Genomic DNA, 20,412 nt, shown 5'->3' on the forward strand with positions numbered 1-20,412 from the left:
ACCAAATTTGGTACAAATTGGTTAGGCAGTCCTCAAGTTAGTGCACATGCACCTCAAAAGTTCACACGTCCAACATCTTGGATCAGGGTGGATGAAATCATCACAAACTACACCATTGGGATATCCCTATGTGTCCATACAGCTGTAGCAAATTTGGTTCAAATTGGTTAGACCGTCCACAAGTTAGTGCACTTGCACCTTCAAAGTTTACACGACAGCCATCTTGAATTGGTGTAGATGACATCATCACAATCCACACCACTGAGGTGTCTCTATGTGTCCCTACAGCTGAAGCAAATTTGGTTCAAATTGGTTAAGCAGTTCACAAGTTAACCCACTTGCACCTCCAAAGTTTACATGTCCACCATCTTGAATCGGTGTGGATGACATAATCACAAACTATGTCATTGGGGTGTCCCTGCATGTCACTCACTGCAACGGTACCTAATTTGGTTCAAATGGGTCCACAAATTAGCCAGCTTGAGCCTCAGACATTTACGTGACCACAATCTTGGACTGGGGTGGATGACATCACCACAAATTATGCCATTGAGGTGTCCCTATGTGTCCCTACAGCTGTAGCAAATTTGGTTCAAATTTCTTTTTAGATTGTCCTTAATCGGTTAAGCGGTTCACAAGTTAGCCCACTTGCGCTTCAAAGGTTACGTGTCCGCCATCTTGAACTGGGGTGCATGACATCATCCCAAATTACGCCATTGTGGTGTCCCTGTGTGTACCTGATTTGGTTTATATTGGTCCTGGCTTTACAAAGTTGATAGGGTGGGGACACATGGAAGGACACATGGACACACGGACACACACAGAGAATGCTGGGTAATCTCATAAACCTACTGGAAAGTAGGCTAAAAACTTGCTTCATTGCTTTTGTACTATGTGCACAAATGATCTCCCCTTCCTCTGGACTTTTCATGATTCAGGTTAGGTGGAAGGGGACAAACATAATTAGTTCAATTGCTGGATAAAGCCAAGGCCATCCATAATTAGTTCAATTGCTGAATAAAGCCAAGGCCATCCATTACTACTACTATGAATATTTATATACAACTTTTCAACAAATGTTTCCCAAGCAGTTTACAAAGAAAAATAAATAAATAGTGCATAAGATGGTGCCCGGTCTCCAGAGGGTTCACAATCTAAAAAGAAATATAAGGTAGATATCAGTAACAATCACTGGAGGGATGCTGTGCTGGGATTGGATAGAGAAAGTTGCTTTCCTTGCTGCTAAGTGTAAGAGAGTCACCACATGCCCCATCCTTCCAAGTAATATATATATATAATCCATTCTACACAGTGCAAGAAGTAGAGAAAAGCTGCACTGCAGAAATGTGCCTACAGAAAAGATAACTCCGTTGTTCTCAAGGAGGTTTCCCCCAAACTGCATTGCTTTTCTCTTTGATCCATCTGGAAGCAGCTTTTGGGGGGGGGATGGGGGCAGGTCCTCTGACTAGATTATCTGCTTATCTTCCATAAACTGAATTATATGAGCCATTCTGTTTGCAATGAGTCTTGGTGGTGTTGCAGGCAATTGAATTTGAAGATTGCTCAGTTTCTTCTAGTCTCACGTTGTAGAATTGCATGATTTCCTTGCAAGCCCTTTGTTCCATGTGCACATGTTATTTCAGTGGAACATTCAACGATATGCATCCAATGCCAGAATGTAACATGCTGCAGTTTTAACTTCTTTTAAAATGCGTTTGACAGATCCCCAGGACAATGTTTTTATATGACACATTTGGAAATAGATTTGATGTATTTCTAACAGAAAATTAGAATTCTTTGCTTCTTCTGACAGAAAGTTAGACTTGTGATTAGTGTGTTGAAAATGTTGTGGCTTCATATTCTATACAGACCAAGAACAAAGACCTCAGAATGGGAAGCTTGGATAGTGATGAGTTTAGTGACCTATTTCCGGATTATGAAAACAACACTTCCAGCTCAGGCATAGAGACAAATGTCTGCAGAAATGAGAGTCCATCAGATGCGATTAAGTACTTTGTGCCACGTATCTATGTTCTGGTATGCCTCCTGAGCCTGGTGGGCAACTCTCTGGTGGTGCTGGTGGTCGCCTGCAACAAAGGAAACCGTTCCGTCACTGATGTCTATCTCCTGAACCTAGCCATTGCCGATTTCCTCTTTGCCCTCACATTGCCCATCTGGGCTGTCCAGTGGGTTCATCAATGGATCTTCGGCACCTTCATGTGCAAAACCATCTCTGCCCTGAAGGAAGTCAACTTCTACAGTGGCATCCTCCTCTTGGCCTTCATCAGCATCGACCGCTACCTGGCAATCGTTCATGCTACTCGGGCAGCCATTGAGAAAAGGCACTGGGTCAAGTTTGCCTGCCTTGGCATCTGGCTGTTCTCTTTCCTCCTTTCCCTCCCTATGATCCTCTACCCTGAGGTTGTGTTTGTACATAATTTCACCTCCATGGTTTGTTATGAAGTCATTGCAGGGGAGAAAACATCTCATTGGAGGGTGGTGCTGAGAATCCTGCCACAAGTGATTGGCTTCATCATCCCATTGACCATCATGCTCTTTTGTTTCAGCATGACAGTGCACAGGCTCTTTCAGACCAAGAACAGCCAAAACAAGATAGCAATGAAAGTCATTTTGGCTGTGGTGCTAGTCTTCCTGGTCTGCTGGTTGCCCTACAATATCTCCCTGTTTGCTGATTCCTTGCTAAGGACTGGTGCTATCAAGGAAACATGTGACCGTCGTAACAGAATTGATGCAGCTCTTGTGGGTACTGAAATCCTGGGATTTGCTCACTGTTGCATCAACCCTATCATATATGCCTTTATAGGGCAGAAGTTCCGGAACAACTTCCTCAAGATCCTGGTCACGCGAGGGATCATCAGCAAAGAGACCCTCTCACGGTACAGAAGGGGCTCCTCCTTCTCATCTTCCTCTGGCAACACCTCTACTGCTCTGTAACAGCCCTGCCTGGAGGGGAGAGGGGAGGAGAAGGTCATGAAAGAGAGAGACTGCTCAGCTACTGATACATCTTAGTAGGCTTTAAGGTTCTGACTGAGGACTAAACACCACTGAGATGCTTCAGAATTTGTAGCTGCCCATCAGCGTTCCCTGTAACAAGGATTCCCAGATGTTGTTGACTACAACTCCCACCATCCCCAGATGCAGAAGACTTCCAGCATCTCCGGCTGCAAGTGGCCTGCCATGGGGAATATGGGAGCTGTAGTCAACAACATCTTGAAGTTCATTCTCACAACCTACTTACCCAGGGTTGGGGAGGGCTGGCGGGGAGGCAGGCTCCTACTTGCTGCCCCACACATGAGCCCAGTTCCCCTGAGGGCTCTGCCACGGCACACAAGCAGCGCTGCGGTGAGCAGCAGAGCCGGAAGCCAGAGGAGGGAGGAAGTCCTCTGGCATCTCACAATGCACCACACTAGGAGTGCAGCACATTGGTAGGTCCCCCTGCTGCCGGGTGCTCTTGCTGCCCAGCTTTAGGAATGCTTGGGCTGTAGGCAGCCTGATGGGGGAATGGCATAAAGGGTGTGGGGGTCCCTTCTACTCACTATTAGCCTGGAAAAAAACACGGGCTACTTGGTTCCCGAGGTCTGGGATCGGGACCGATCCCGGCACTTCTCATGACCAGATCTACCCTCTTAGGGCTGCCCTAGCCTGGGTACAGCCGGTCATTAGAACAACCTTTTGGTTTGATAATGCTAATTAATGCTATAAGTAAATACTTGCCTGCTTGCTACAATACCAAATGTGCTCATTCTTCACCCAGAAAAGCTTTTCTACCCAGGACCAGATTGTGGCCTTCTGCTGCTTGAGGCAAAGGCATACCAGCCCTATTCCCTCACCCAGAGCCACACTGATGTTGCCCAACTCCCTTACTGTCCCAGTCCCCTGCTTATATGGCCTAGATGATTCCCCTTTTACCCCTGCATCAGTTGCACTTTCCAGATGTACTCTGCCCTCTGATGCATCTGAATGCAGCTATTGTTAGTACGGAATCAGGGTCTGGTAGTTACGCTGGCTTCATTGATTCCATGTAAGAGGAGCCCTCTACACCCATTGTTTTGTACCTGTGTGGTCTGTACACTTGTACATGCTTTTGTGTGAATGACTCTGCCTGCTTTCATTTTAAACGTGAAGCTGGCTGCAGGTTTCTCAAATACATGGTACAGATGGCAAGTATACTGCTGTACCTGATTTCAGCATACCTTGTGAATAACTGTTGTGGTGTACAGAGCTGTATCTGTGTGTAAAAGGAACATGGAGTGGAGCTTTGTGGAACGTGAACCAAAATGAGACATCCTTAACTCTCGTCTTAAACCAGCAAGTTTTTTGACCATCAAATACTGTATATAGATAGTACAGGTGTTGAATGTAATGCGTGAATAGGTCTTGTGTCTGGCCCTGATCTTACTTTAAGCTAAAGATTCTCAATGGGCTTTTGACAGTGCTCTGATCCTAACACCCTATGGCTATTCAGTGACAGAGAAAGGGATAGAGATTGGTGAAGGGATTTCAATGACCCAATTATAGCAGAGCAAGTATGTGTGAGAAGAACCAAGTGCATTAAGAGTATCTTGAGACAGACCTTTAAGGTCCAAATACTTTTAACAGACATTTTTTTTAACCAAATACTTAAGCAGACATTTGAAATCCCATCTGTATCCTCTTTATGATGGTGTTAGGATGGGTGATTGGTTCCTACCATCATTCTAAGGGAGATACCCAAGTACTGCTGTGTTCTATTCAAAAGCAGGTGGGCGCTCCTGTGTCTACTAAGCAGAGCGTCCTCATTGCTCTGACGCTGCTCCTATTGGGAATGCTAGGAGCAGCACTGGAGCAGCAATGACACTGTACTTAGTAGTATGCAAGCCATTGACATCATCCTTGCAGCATAGCTGAGAGACCCATACTAGAAGGGTGGTGCTACTGTACACTGGTAGTGACTGAAATAACTTGGGGTCATGGTGGACAGTTCAGTGAAAACATCAAGTCAGTTTGTGGCAGCTGTGAAAAAAGGAATCCCGATGTTAGGAATCATTTGGAAAGGAATCAAATACTAAACATGCAATGTGATTATACTTGATAAAAACATCTATGGTGCAGCTACACTTGGAATCCTGTGTACAGTTCTGTTGACACATCTCAAAAGTAATAGTGGAGATCTTGAAAAGGTGCAAAAGAAGGCAGTCAAAATAATCAGGGCCTGGAGTTCATCTTATGAAGAAAAACTAGCATATTTTGGGGTTTGGGGCTTAGAAAAAAGGAGACAATGTGGGGACACGATAGAGATTTACAAGATTATGCGTGGTGTTGACAAAGTAGGTAGTAAGAAGTTTTGCTTCCTTTCCTTGAACCAGAGCCTGGTGTCATTCCATGAAACTGACTTGCAGGAGATCCGGAACAAATAAAAGGAAGTCCTTTTGCACATAACCCATAATTAACCTGTGGAACTGACTACCACAAGATGTGGTGATGGCCAGCTGCTTAGATGGCTTTAAAAGGGGAATTCAAGGAGGACAGATCTATTGATGGAGGCTACTGATGACTATGGCCACAGGCTATCTTCAGAGGCAGAGAAAATACTCCTCTGATTACCAGTTGATAGGAAGCAACAGTGGGGGTGGACATTTTTTGCCTGTATGACTCTCTATTGGGCTTCTCAGAAGTATGTGGTTGACCACTGTGGGAAACAAGATGCTGGATTAGATTTATTTACTTATTTAGAAATATGTACTCCACCTTTTTCTGCATACTCAAGACAGCTAACAAGAAGTTGTTTTTTTAACCAAATACTTAAGCAGACATTTGAAATCCCATCTGTATCCTCTTTATGATGGTGTTAGGATGGGTGATTGGTTCCTACCATCATTCTAAGGGAGATACCCAAGTACTGCTGTGTTCTATTCAAAAGCAGGTGGGCGCTCCTGTGTCTACTAAGCAGAGCGTCCTCATTGCTCTGACGCTGCTCCTATTGGGAATGCTAGGAGCAGCACTGGAGCAGCAATGACACTGTACTTAGTAGTATGCAAGCCATTGACATCATCCTTGCAGCATAGCTGAGAGACCCATACTAGAAGGGTGGTGCTACTGTACACTGGTAGTGACTGAAATAACTTGGGGTCATGGTGGACAGTTCAGTGAAAACATCAAGTCAGTTTGTGGCAGCTGTGAAAAAAGGAATCCCGATGTTAGGAATCATTTGGAAAGGAATCAAATACTAAACATCCAATGTGATTATACTTGATAAAAACATCTATGGTGCAGCTACACTTGGAATCCTGTGTACAGTTCTGTTGACACATCTCAAAAGTAATATTGTAGATCTCGAAAAGGTGCAATGGAAGGCAGTCAAAATAATCAGGGCCTGGAGTTCATCTTATGAAGAAAAACTAGCATATTTTGGGCTTTGGGGCTTAGAAAAAAGGAGACAATGTGGGGACACGATAGAGATTTACAAGATTATGCGTGTTGTTGACAAAGTAGGTAGTAAGAAGTTTTGCTTCCTTTCCTTGAACCAGAGCCTGGTGTCATTCCATGAAACTGACTTGTAGGAGATCCGGAACAGATAACAGGAAGTCCTTTTGCACATAACCCATAATTAACCTGTGGAATTGACTACCAAAAGATGTGGTGATGGCCAGCTGCCTAGATGGCTTTAAAAGGGGAATAAACGAATTCAAGGAGGACAGAGCTATTGATGGAGGCTACTGATGACTATGGCCACAGGCTATCTTCAGAGGCAGAGACAATACTCTTCTGAATACCAGTTGATAGGAAGCAACAGTGGGGGTGGACATTTTTTGCCTGTATGACTCTCTATTGGGCTTCTCAGAAGTATGTGGTTGACCACTGTGGGAAACAAGATGCTGGATTAGATTTATTTACTTATTTAGAAATATGTACTCCACCTTTTTCTGCATACTCAGGACAGCTAACAACAAGTTGTTCTAGTAAGAACTAACCTGCCTACTTTCCTTTCAGTATCTCTACAACTGGACTAAATTTGATTCAAATCGAGGTCCACAATTTAGATCACTTGTGCATCAAATGTTCATGCGTCTGCCATCGTGGATCAGGATTGATGACATCATTACAAACTACACCACTGAGGTGTCCCTATGTGTCACTCACTACCTGTTCCAAATTTGGTTCAAATCGGTTAGACAGTCCTCAAGTTAGTGTACTTGCACTTCAAAAGTTCAAACGTCCGCCATCTTGGATCAGGGTGGATAACATCATCGCAAACTACACCATTGGGGCATCCCTATCTGTCCCTAAAGCTGTAGCAAATTTGGTTCAAATCGGTTAGGCGGTTCACAAGTTAGCCCACTTTCACCACAAAAGTTTACGCATCAGCAATCTTGAACCAGAGTGGATGTCATCATCACAAACTATGCCATTGAGATGTCCCTGTGTGTCACTCACTAAAACTGTCCCTAATATGGTCCAAATCAGTTAGACAATCCTCAAGTTAGTGCACCTGCACCTCAAAAGTTCACACATCTGCCATCTTGGATTGCAGTGGATGACATAATCACAGACCATGGCATTGAGGTGTTCCTGTGTGTCATTCACAGCAACTGTGCCTAATTTGGTTCAAATGGGTTAGGCAGTCCACAAATTAGCCAGTTTGCGCCTCAGACATTCACGTGACCACCATCTTGGATTGGGGTGGATGACATCATCACAGTTATGCCATTGAGGTTTCCCTATGTGTCCCTACAATTGTGCCTGATTTGGTTCATATTCGTCCAGGCGTTGCAAAGTTGATGGGGGCAGGGAGACACACAGACACATTAAATGCCGGGTGATCGCATAAGCCTACTGGAAAGTAGGCTAAAAATGAAAAGTAAAGTAGCATGTGGGCAATCATAAAAACATCATATATACAGCATAAGGCAGCATAAAAAACAGAAAGGGAGAAATCGACAAAAAAGAGATCCCAGGGATTTATTGGGGAAGGCCTGATGAAACAGAATACAGATCCTTTTTAAGAATTGCCAGGGAAGGTGCCACACAAATACCAGGTGGCAGGGAGTTCCAGAGAGGGTGGCTGTCACTGAAAAAGGCTTGTGAATGTGTTCCCGCAAAATCAAGCTTCCATCAGGTAACAGGACGCACAAGAGAATCTCTAAAAAAAATGGTATAGAGCAGGCAGATTCAAGTGGGAGAAGGTGCCCTTTCAGGTAACTTAGTCTTAAGCCCTAAAAGGCTTTAAAAGTCAAAACTAGCACCTTGAATTCCACCCAGAAATGCACTGACAGCCTGTACAGCTTGTACAGTATTAATGTCATATTATCAAAGTGCTCCAAATTGGTATAGAAATATTTTGTTTTTGTTGTTGTTGGTCAGTTTGGTGGACATTTGGGTCTGATCCAGCAAAGACTGCTTATGTAAGCCTCAAAACAGCACCATTTAGCAGAGTTCCTGGGTTACTCATCCCATCCATTCAACCAGTCAGTCATGCATTCATTCCATCATCAAGCAGCCAGCAGGACAAAGATTGACAGACTGGCAGAAAAAATGGCCTTGTCTTGTGCTATTAACAGCAGCTTGATCAGCTGAGGTCAGCAGCAACAGCATTTTCTGGCATGGAAATACACATCATTGCTTCCTAAGACTGGCAAATCACAATGCTATTAAAAGCACAGGAACAGAGGTTAAAAGAGTTGGCATAGTAGGCCAACATAGGCAGGTATTTTAAGTGGGCTTTTGTTTCATCTCTTGACAGCTGTAGCCAGTTTTGTGACCGGCACGATGTCACTGAAGATGCTCACATCCCAGATTTGAACTATTGGGAGTTACAGCTCCAGCAGCATTGACTCTTTACACCTTCTGTCCTATTGACCACCAGGGGCGCTGGGAATAGAGATAGTAAGCAAGGATCTTCCTCTATTGTTTCCCCACTCTTGTTTGCTTTCTCTCTGCTCTGACCTGATTGGTAGACTGATACTTTCATGTCTCCCTCCCCTCCTCTTCAAACCTGCTTTGCTGCACTTTTACTCTTCCTTCTCTCCTTGTTCTGCTCTCACACTGTGAAGACATACAGCTCAGGGACACAGGCTTTCTATCCAAGTAATGGTTTTTAAGGTGGATTTTAAGATTTTAAATGTAGCCTTTAAGGGATTTTATCTTTTGTAAACTGCCTTGAGATACATTATGAAAGGCGGTATAAAAATCGAACAAGTAAATAAATGTTTATATGTATATTAATCGTTCTACTTTCTGTATTTTAATGGTGCATTGTTTTAACTATGTTGTAAACTGCTTTGAGATGTTTCCAATGAAAAGCGGTATATAAGTCGAATGATAAATAAAACAACAAGCAAATAAATAAAAGGTTGTGGATATTGAACTCCAGTGCAAGTGCCAAAATCTGACCACAAGACTCTTCGGGAGAGGCTCAGGGGTTGACTCGGCTTCCATTCTTCCTCTTGAGAGGCAGAGTGAAGTTCATGGCTGCTGGGCGTCAGGCTCTCTCCAGAGGGTGTGACTGAGGAATAAAACACACTGTGCCTGTTGAAAAGGAGAGATGCAGCAACTGAGTGTCATCCGCATACTGGCTTCTCCCAGTGGTTTCATGGATAGCTTCTCCCAGTGGTTTCATGTAGATGTTAAACAGCATAGGGGAAAGAATGGAACCTTGCGGAACCCCATAGCCAAGGGGTTGAGCAGTAGTCCCTCCTGCACCACCTTTTGGGAATGGGCTTTAGGGTAGGAGTGGAACCACCTCCCAGCAGTGCCTCCCACACCCAACTCGGACAACCTATCCAAAGTATACCATGGCCAATGGTATCAAAAGCTGCTGAGAAATCCAAGAGAATTAACAGGGTCGTACTCCCCTTCTCTCTCTCTCTCTCTCTGCACAGGTCATCCCACAGGGCAACCAAAGCAGTTTCTGTTCCAAAGCTGGGCCTGAAGCCTGATTGAAATGGATCTAATTAATCCATTTCCTCCACGAGTGTCTGGAGCTGGTCAGCCACGACACGTTCAAGCACCTTGCTCAGAAAAGAAATATTGGCCACAGGACTATAGTTGTTTACATTTATATTGAAATCCTGATTGAAATCGTTTAGCCCCTTCCTTACTGGTTTTTAAATCTCTGTTGAAAACTTTTCTTTTTTGCCAGGCTTTTGCCCTGTTTTTAAGTTTTCAATTTAGAATGTAATTTTAATAGCATCTTGCTTTGCTTGTTTTTGTACACCGCCCAGAGTCCTCGAAGTGTGCAGTATATTAAATGTCTCAAATAAATAAATAAATAAATAAATCATGGCAAGGGTCAAGCATGCATGGGGAAGCATTGGAATCCATCTAGGGAACATATTTAGAAACAAACAAGTCTTCCAACATACCCCTTCATGTTGGGTACACTACAGGGGGGTTGCCCCCATATCTTCCCTCTCGGAGTGCCACAAGTGTCCCTATCCACACCCCGTACTGCATCCCTTCATGGGACGTTCCTTTTTCCAATGTGAGTCCCCCCTTTGGGACAAGGAACCATCTTCTTCTTGTCCCTTTTCTATCTACCCCTGCTAACTGAGTAAGAAGGCACTTTTAAAAGTGATGATTCTCTTTTTTAGCATGGGGAGAGCAACAGGCCATATCCATCCCCAGCACAGCATCCTTCCAGTGACTGTTGCTGGTGTCTATCTTATGTTTCCTTTTAGATTGTGAGCCCTTTGGGGACAGGGAGCCATCTTTATTTATTTTTCAATGTAAACTGCTTTGGGAATTTTTGTTGAAAAGCACTTTATAATGTTGTTGTTGTTGAAAAATGCTGCTACTGCTACTTATAAATAATAGAAGCAGTAGCAGGAGAGTTTCCTGGTCATTGGATATGTGGTGTGATTATTTACTTATTATTTCTATTTATATGTGAATTGCTTTATTGATTGATTCATTCATTTAAAATATTTCTATACCACCCAAAACCTGCGTCTTTGAGAACTTTGAGAACTTTGTTGACAACAATAACAACAAATATTTATATACTGCATTTCAACAAAAGTTTCCAAAGTGGTTTACATAGAGAAATAACAAATAAATAAATAAGATGGCTCCCTGTCCCCAAAGGGCTCACAATTGAAAAAGAAACATAAGACAAACACCAAGAACAGTCACTGGAGGGATGCTGTGCTGCGGGTGGATTGGGCCCGTTTCCTGTTATCAGTTTCCTGATAACAGTTTCCTGATAACAGTTTCCTGTTATCTTTTTTTCCACACAACCCCTTCCTCAAGCAAGCTCTGAGGCAATAAAAGGAAGCTCTGCTGCTTTTCCCTATGCACTGGGGAACAACATTTTGCAAGGTCCCGTTCCCCTTTGAGAACTCAAATCTTCAGCATCAAATTACTCTGCTGCAATCAAGAGGATTCTTCAGAGGAAGCAGGTAAGTGGATGATCTGGGTTGGTTGACACAGGACTGAGGTTGAGGATGGCAAAAACTATGATAAGAATACATTAATATTTGGAAATTTGTGTCACAGGGTTTTGAAGTTCTCATCAAGTACCTCCAAACTCAATTATCTGAAAGACCAGGAGAGGAAAGCTAGGCTGCTAGAGCCACTGGCTGACATCCAGATTAAGTTACTCAATAGTACTACTCAAGAATTACTCTAAGAGGCTACTTAATTTCAGTAGGACTTCTCAGGAGTAATTTAATCTGGCTGTGAGCCAGTGTGTTTTGATGGATTATTCCTTGATTCCTTAGATGGATTATTCCTTGCTCTGGGTTGTGTCTGCTGCTAAGGTTAGAAAACCCACAGAAGAGAGTCACTCCACACTAAACTGCAATGCCAGTCTGCACCTTCACTTCTACTAAGTAGTATATTGTACCAAATATTCTAGTGCTTAGCATAATTTACCATTAAACCAAAGAGCACAGCTTCAGATTTTGATAATAAGCAGGAAAAACACATACAACAAAATCTAGAGGGAAGTCACTGATTGTTGTAGCACAAAGTGCTACCTGACATGAGAATCTCTTGAGAGATGCAACCCTCTCCAAGAAGTGGGGTAGCTGTGAATATAGAGATCCTGAATCTGGTGCTGAGTTGCAACCATTTCTGGAACAGGGAGGAGTCCTGCAGCTGTGGATGAGATCACCATCATCATTGTTTCATTTATTTTATTTATGCAGCTGCTTCTTCTGTACAATCATATACTTATTTAACTTATTCATTTATGAATAAGTTAAATAACTTATTCATTATTATTAATAATAATAACAACTTATTCATTAATAACTTATTATTAATAACATGCATTATCCTATGTATGTATCATTATATAACACAGCTGTATCTCACTACTATTATGTATTATATATATATTCTGCTTTTAAACATAAAGTTTCTCAGAACCTTTTAAATGTTAAGAAATGAACAGTAAAGGGAAGATTGTTCCCTGTCCCCAAAGGGCTTACAGTTTAAAAAGAAGCGCTAGGTAGACACCAGCAACAGCCATTGGAGAGATGCTGTGCTACAGATGCATAGGGCCAGTTGCTTCCCCCTTGCTAAAAAAAACAAACAATAAACAAACAACAACAATAATAAACAACTTTATTTGTTAGCCGCCCCAAAACAAATTGCCCCCTGGGTAGTCTATAACACAACATTAAAACATGAGATTAAAATATACAGCACATTAAATCATAACAGACCAAAAAATAAAAAAGGTGGGAGAACATAAAATACAATACAAAACCCAATTTGTAAAAAATCAGTTACAATCACATCAAACTTTTTCAAATTTAACAGAGCATCACCACTTTGCACAGTTAGCAGGGGTAAAGCCTTTCTGAAAAGGTTTGTGGAACTATCCTGAGTTTCAGAAGCAAAAAGGTTAAGTCTCCGCCCCTGTCAACAATTTAAATGTTGACAGTGGGGAAGACATCTCTGAGAAAGGCAAGAGAGGAAAGGCAACATGACATGGAGGTAGTGATTTATACCATATAGGCTGGCATCTGGGGTAAAATGTTTTCTGAAACCTTTGCAGCACACCTAACCCAGAATAACTTCAGCGATGCATGCAGTCTCTGCTATGGATGACTTTGAATGCTCAGGTGACAGAGACACGGCTTCCCAATTCAATGCTGGTTATCTATCCTGGTTCAATCCTGGTTAACTGCCACAGGATTGCCCTGAAATTCTATGGTCACACTATCAGCTCTGCTGGACATACTAATTCTGATTAACGTTTTAACCAGGATCCTTGTGACTGTGTGAATGCACCTTTTTGGTGGACTTTTCCTGGCACACAAAAGAATGAGCTGATTATTAATATATATTGAACGGCCAGCTTTTGGAATGACCTCTCCAGATGAACAAGTATTGCTTGTGACAGACCTTCTGATGCACACGTGCCACACGTCAGGGGGGAAGAAGTTGTGATCATACTTCCTATGACTGTACTAGGTGAGCAGATGTGACCAAGTTGTGGACACAGATTTCCCCACACTGCTGTAAAGGGAGGTTGGCTGCTACTTCACACATAAACCTGCCCGCCCCCCTCATTAACATATGTTCCCTGCCGGAAAAGAGAGATACAGTAATGAGATTTTCAAGATATTGTTAAAATCAATAAAAATTTAAAGCAAAAAAAAAACAAACACCAAAAAACATAACAACACCCCCCCAACATATGTCCCCTGCCGGAAAAGAGAGATACAGTATCAGGTGTGCAAATCACATGAATGTATACATTGCTGTGTTCAAAAACTAAAGCCATTTTTTTAAAGCTGTCCTGATAAATCCTATCAGGAGCAGCTTCTAACATCAGCAGTTTTAGGAAAATAGCTTTTGTAAGAACACAGTTTGTATCATGTTTCTTCTGCAGATGGCCAAAATATTGTCTACTTGATGCAATCTCTAGGCAGGGGCGTAACAAGGTTGGAGCGGGCCCAGAGACAAGATTTTTAAATGCTCCCCCCCACCCCCACCGTCACTGCCTACCTCTCCTTCCCCTGGCCCAATGTCTCTGCTAACTATCCCAACTAGTTGCAAGGTATAAATAACAGCACAGCAGAACCAACTAATACAACAGAACAAGAACTTATCCCAGTTACAAGGTGTGCATAACAGACCCAACTTAAAACACAACTTAATAAAGCACAGTAATCATTGCACACATCCCAACAAAGGTTAAGCAAACTTTGACTCTAATAGTAGACAAGAAACATGATATGTCTGATTGAAACGCCCAGCATCCTGTCAATCCTCTAGCAAGCAAAGCTGGAACATCCCACCTTTAGGTCAGACTTAGGATAGCCAGGTCAGGCCTTTAAGGTAAAATACAAATGGATATATGACAAAAGGATAAAAATCAAGATCTGCAGTCTGCACAGTTCACGGCCCCCGGCTTGGCCTGCATTTTGGCTCTCTGTGTCAGAGTCTATGTTCTCTGTCTCCAAAGCACCACAACCTTACTGGCATGCCAACCACACACACAGGCTCTCCAGTTCTAGGTTCAGTGCATTATTTCCCTCTGCCTGCTGCCCACCTTTTCACTTTGGTGCCTCCACCCCCCACCCATAACTTTCTAGTGGTCTGTTCCTCTGTTGCTCCGCCATCTTTCTCCTTTGCTTTTCAGCCTGTGTCCCATTCTGGCCCCCTCTCTAAATCCCTCCTGCTTCTAGGCTCACTACTTGTGAGGTAATGAGGTCCTTCTTCTAGGACCTCTTCCCATGCAGTTTCCCAGCCTCTGCCTCTTCTTGGTAGTTAGAATTATTTAGAATATATGAGACATGGCATCGGAGCAATTCAGTCAATGGATAACATGGATTCATATGGTGGCCATTCTCTCCCCCACCCCACCCCAAATATATAAGACAAGCAAGAACCAGTGAAAGAAAAGAAAGGAAGGAGACTTTCTCCTGCTGCCCTTTTCTCTCTAAAGGAGCAGGCCAGGAGGGAATATTCTCTGTGCCTTCATTTGTACCGTTTCTCTTTTACCAGATTCTTAGGTGCATACTGACCTTGCATCAGCAATATGATGGCTGAAGCAAGGCAGGGCAGAGTTTCTACCATAAGTTTCCTCATCCTGCTTTCTGCCATGGAGGTGGGGGGTTGTCTGGGCTCAGTGGCAGCAGAGTTAAGTCTCTCTTCTGGTTGCAAGCAACTAAATAGATCTTATGCCCTGTGGGATGCTGGGAGCACTGTGAGATTCTGTGAAAGCAATCTGTGTGCTGAGTGAAGTCATAGTTGTGGGTTTGCACGACAGCAGTTTTACATTGTTTCTCTCACCCACATTCTAAAATGGCTATTTCCATTGCTCTCCCCCCAACCCCATTTTCCAGGGATTGTTCAATCCCTCATTATCTGGAAGCAAGTCCCAGTAAGTGTAATGGAGCTTACTCCCCTGTAAGTGTGCATGTAGAATTGCAAGCTTAGTTATCAAAATGATGCTTGAAAAGGCATGGGCACTCTAGTCCAGCAGCCTCTTTCTCAAAGTGCTCAGCCTGATGCTTCCAGAAAGCCCTAAAGAAGTGCAGTAAGAAAACCCCAGAAACCATTTCCACCCAGCACCAACAAACTACTATTCTGGTGTCAACTGTACTTGAACATGGAGGTTCTACATGACATCCAAACTGCCTGGAGGATTGATTTGCTAAGTATGGTCAAATGAAGTTTCCATATTCACAGGCAGTTTGAGACTGATGCAGAACCTCCATGTTCAAGATCAGTCTACACCAGAATGATGGTTTCCAGAGAAATAAATCCCCCCCCCCCAAGAATTCATCTATGCTTTGCTGAGGGCTGGGAGGAAGGAAAAAGAGAGATACCATATTCTTGCCTAAGATCTCTACTGGTCCTGATTTCTTTGTGGGTATACTCAGAAGTAAGCTTCAGTGAGATCAAGGGACTTAATTCTCATTAATTTATTCCAAGCTTTGCTGAGAGCCTCTGCTTCCCCCATTTGGTGGGGGTGAAAGAGAATAAAGATAGGAGGCAGAAGGAGAAAACAAAAGCCCTTAAAAGAAGAGGGAGGAGGTGGAAGAGAAATGTTTGCTCAACTGTAAGAGTGGCTCATAGCCAGAATGCTCCTTTTTGGCCACCTATGTTCAGAACCAGGAAGTCACTCACTAGAAATTGTCAGGACTTTCCTCTCCCAACTTTGCTTTCAGAATTCTCAGTGGGCAGACTTAATTATCTGTCCCTTCGTTATTTCCCCCTGTTATTATGGGGATTTCAAACAATAAGTATTCAAAAACTGCTGGCTGGATGCTTTTCAAATCAGCAAAAGGTACTAGTCCAGTATGGAGCTGAATTTTTGAAGAATATCCCCCCCCCCCCACACACACCTTTCCAAACAATTTTCACTATGGTCATCTTCTTCATGATCATCATCCTCATTATGCAAACAGTGGGCAGTATTTATCTTATGTAAATAAAACTTGCTTAATTGATATTCTACTATGTGCACAAATGATCTCCCCTTCCCCTGGGCTTTTCATGACTCGGGCTAGATGGAAGGGGACAAACCTAACTAGTTCAGTCGCTGAATAAAGCCAAGGCCATCCATGCACACTGCTACACTGCTAGTGCTGCTCCTGCTGATACGGCTGCTGCTATGAATATTTGTATACAACTTTTCAACAAAGGTTCTCCAAGCTGTTCACAAAGAAAAATAAATAAATAAATAAATAATACACAAACTAGTACCCTGTCTCCAGAGTGTTCACAATCTAAAAAGAAATATAAGGTAGACATCAGCAACAACCACTGGAGCGATGCTGTGCTGGGGTTGGATAGGGACAGTTGATTTCCTTGTTGCTAAAAGTAAGCGAATCACCACATGCCCCATCCTTCCACGTAATCCATATAATCCATTCTACACCATGCCAGAAGTAGAGAAAAAGTGCACTGCAGAAATGTGCCTACAGAAAAGGCAACTCCATTGTTCTCAAGCAGGTTTCCCCCCAATTGCAATGCTCTTTCCTAGGATCCATCTGGAAGTAGCTTTTTTCAGTGTGTGAAGGTCCTCTGACAAGGCTATCTATTTGTTATCTTCCATAATCTGAATCATATGGGGCATTCTGATTGCAATGAGCCTTGTGGTGTTCCAGGCAACTGGAGGATTGCTCAGTTTCTTCTAGTCTAATATTGTAGGATTGCATGAATTCCCTTTGTTCCATGTGCATAAGTTATTTCACTGGAACATTCAACGATATGCACCCATCATGCCAGAATGCAAAATGCTGCAATCTTAAGTTCTTTTTTAAATGCATTGAGAGATCCCAGGATAATTTTATTATGTGACAAATTCGGAAATTGATTTAATGCATTTCTAACAGAAAATTAGAATTCTTTGATTTTTCTGACAGAAAGTTAGAATTGTGATGCTTGTGTTGAAAGTGTTGTGGCTTCATTATCTAAACAGACCAAGAGCAAAGACCTCAGAATGGGAAGCTTGGATAGTGATGAGTTTAGTGACCTGTTTTCGGGTTATGAATACACCTCTTCCAGCTCAGGCATAGAGAAAAATGTCTGCAGAAATGAGAGTCCAGCAATGCTGAAGTACTTTGTGGCCATCATCTATGTTCTGGTATGCCTCCTGAGCCTGGTGGGCAACTCTCTGGTGGTGCTGGTGGTCGCCTGCAACAAAGGAAACCGTTCCGTCACTGATATCTATCTCCTGAACCTAGCCATTGCCGATTTCCTCTTTGCCCTCACGTTGCCCATCTGGGCTGTCCAGTGGGTTCATCAATGGATCTTCGGCACCTTCATGTGCAAAACCATCTCTGCCCTGAAGGAAGTCAACTTCTACAGTGGCATCCTCCTCTTGGCCTTCATCAGCATCGACCGCTACCTGGCAATCGTTCATGCCACTCGGGCAGCCATTGAGAAAAGGCACTGGGTCAAGTTTGCCTGCCTTGGCATCTGGCTGTTCTCTTTCCTCTTTTCCCTCCCTATGATCCTCTACCCTGAGGTTGTGTTTGTACATAATTTCACCTCCATGGTTTGTTATGAAGTCATTGCAGGGGAGAAAACATCTCATTGGAGGGTGGTGCTGAGAATCCTGCCACAAGTGATTGGCTTCATCATCCCATTGACCATCATGCTCTTTTGTTATAGCGTGACAGTGCACAGGCTCTTTCAGACCAAGAACAGCCAAAGGAAGAAAGCAATGAAAGTCATTTTGGCTGTGGTGCTAGTCTTCCTGGTCTGCTGGTTGCCCTACAATATCTCCCTGTTTGCTGATTCCTTGCTAAGGACTGGTGCTATCGAGGACACATGTGACCGTCGTAACAGAATTGATGCAGCCCTTGTGGGTACTGAAATCCTGGGATTTGCTCACTGCTGCATCAACCCTATCGTATATGCCTTTATAGGGCATAAGTTCCGGAACGACTTCCTCAAGATCTTGGTCATGCGAGGGATCATCAGCAAAGAGACCCTCTCACGGTACAGAGGGGGCTCCTCCTTCTCATCTTCCTCTGGCAACACCTCTACTGCTCTGTAATAGCGCTGCCTGGAGGGGAGCGGGGAGGAGAAGGTCATGGAAGAGAGAGACTGCTCAGCTACTGATACATCTCAGTAGGCTTTAAGGTTCCGACTGAGGACTAAACACCACTGAGATGCTTCAGAATTTGTAGCTGCCCATCAGCGTTCCCTGTAACAAGGATTCTCAGATGTTGTTGACTACAACTCCCACCATCCCCAGATGCAGATGACTTCCAGCATCTCCGGCTGCAAGTGGCCCGCCATGGGGAATATGGGAGTCTTGGTCAACAACATCTTGAAGTTCATTCTCACAACCTACTTACCCAGGGTTGGGGTGGGCTGGCGGGGAGGCAGGCTCCTACTTGCCGCCCCACACATGAGCCCAGTTCCCCTGAGGGCTCTGCCACGGCACACAAGCAGCGCTGCGGTGAGCAGCAAAGCCGGAAGCCAGGGGAGTGAGGAAGTCCTCCGGCATCTCACAATGCACCACACTAGGAGTGCAGCACATTGGTAGGTCCCCCTGCTGCCGGGTGCTCTTGCTGCCCAGCTTTAGGAATGCTTGGGCTGTAGGCAGCCTGATGGGGGAATGGCATAAAGGGTGTGGGGGTCCCTTCTACTCACTATTAGCCTGGAAAAAAACACAGGCTACTTGGTTCCCGAGGTCTGGGATCGGGACCGATCCCGGCACTTCTCATGACCAGATCTACCCTCTTAGGGCTGCCCTAGCCTGGGTACAGCCGGTCATTAGAACAACCTTTTGGTTCGATAATGCTAATTAATGCCATAAGTGAATCCTTGCCTGCTTGCTACAATACCAAATGCATTCATTCTTCACCCAGAAAAGCTTTTCTACCCAGGACCAGATTGTGGCCTTCTGCTGCTTGAGGCAAAGGCATACCAGCCCTATTCCCTCACCCAGAGCCACACTGATGTTGCCCAACTCCCTTACAGTCCCAGTCCCCTGCTTATATGGCCCAGATGATTCCCCTTTTACCCCTGCATCAGTTGCACTTTCCAGATGTACTCTGCCCTCTGATGCATCTGAATGCAGCTATTGTTAGTACGGAATCAGGGTCTGGTAGTTACGCTGGCTTCATTGATTCCATGTAAGAGGAGCCCTCTACACCCATTGTTTTGTACCTGTGTGGTCTGTACACTTGTACATGCTTTTGTGTGAATGACTCTGCCTGCTTTCATTTTAAACGTGAAGCTGGCTGCAGGTTTCTCAAATACATGGTACAGATGGCAAGTATACTGCTGTACCTGATTTCAGCATACCTTGTGAATAACTGTTGTGGTGTACAGAGCTGTATCTGTGTGTAAAAGGAACATGGAGGTGAGCTTTGTGGAACGTGAACCAAAATGAGACATCCTTAACTCTGGTCTTAATCCAGCAAGTTTTTTGACCATCAAATACTGTATATAGATAGTACAGGTGTTGAATGTAATGCGTGAATAGGTCTTGTGTCTGGCCCTGATCTTACTTTAAGCTAAAGATTCTCAATGGGCTTTTGACAGTGCTCTGATCCTAACACCCTATGGCTATTCAGTGACAGAGAAAGGGATAGAGATTGGTGAAGGGATTTCAATGACCCCAATTATAGCAGAGCAAGTACGTATGTTTGAGAAGAACCAAGTGCATTAAGAGTATCTTGAGACAGACCTTTAAGGTCCAAATACTTTTAACAGACTTTTTTTTTACCAAATACTTAAGCAGACATTTGAAATCCCATCTGTATCCTCTTTATGATGGTGTTAGGATGGGTGATTGGTTCCTACCATCATTCTAAGGGAGATACCCAAGTACTGCTGTGTTCTATTCAAAAGCAGGTGGGCGCTCCTGTGTCTACTAAGCAGAGCGTCCTCATTGCTCTGACGCTGCTCCCATTGGGAATGCTAGGAGCAGCACTGGAGCAGCAATGACACTGTACTTAGTAGTATGCAAGCCATTGACATCATCCT

At 43.7% G+C, this 20,412-nt stretch overlaps 2 protein-coding genes across 3 annotated transcripts; both read left to right on the top strand.

Annotated features, from left to right (window-relative positions):
• The first annotated feature begins 1,890 nt into the window (after positions 1–1,890).
• LOC128328985 (C-X-C chemokine receptor type 2-like) lies at positions 1,891–2,955 on the top strand. Its single transcript, XM_053259350.1, has one exon. The coding sequence runs from the start codon at positions 1,891–1,893 to the stop codon at positions 2,953–2,955; it is 1,065 nt and encodes a 354-aa protein (XP_053115325.1).
• An 8,310-nt stretch (positions 2,956–11,265) lies between these two features.
• LOC128339449 (C-X-C chemokine receptor type 2-like) lies at positions 11,266–20,160 on the top strand. Of its 2 annotated transcripts, none has more exons than XM_053283387.1 (2): positions 11,266–11,396; positions 17,387–20,160. In XM_053283387.1, exon 2 carries the CDS (start codon positions 17,408–17,410, stop codon positions 18,467–18,469), a length of 1,062 nt encoding a protein of 353 aa, XP_053139362.1. In that variant the 5' UTR covers positions 11,266–11,396; positions 17,387–17,407; the 3' UTR covers positions 18,470–20,160. The 2 variants fall into 2 exon arrangements, with proteins under 2 accessions (XP_053139362.1, XP_053139363.1); XM_053283388.1 differs by lacking the exon at positions 11,266–11,396 and adding an exon at positions 13,250–13,422.
• Positions 20,161–20,412: the final 252 nt, after the last annotated feature.

The sequence above is a fragment of the Hemicordylus capensis genome, chromosome 1 (genome assembly GCF_027244095.1).
Source record: "Hemicordylus capensis ecotype Gifberg chromosome 1, rHemCap1.1.pri, whole genome shotgun sequence".
Classification (NCBI taxonomy): domain Eukaryota; kingdom Metazoa; phylum Chordata; class Lepidosauria; order Squamata; family Cordylidae; genus Hemicordylus; species Hemicordylus capensis.

Coding starts and splice junctions, on each gene's coding strand:
- LOC128328985 (XM_053259350.1), top strand. CDS start 1,891: ATGGGAAGCTTGGATAGTGATGAGTTTAGTGACCTATTTCCGGATTAT.
- LOC128339449 (XM_053283387.1), top strand. CDS start 17,408: ATGGGAAGCTTGGATAGTGATGAGTTTAGTGACCTGTTTTCGGGTTAT.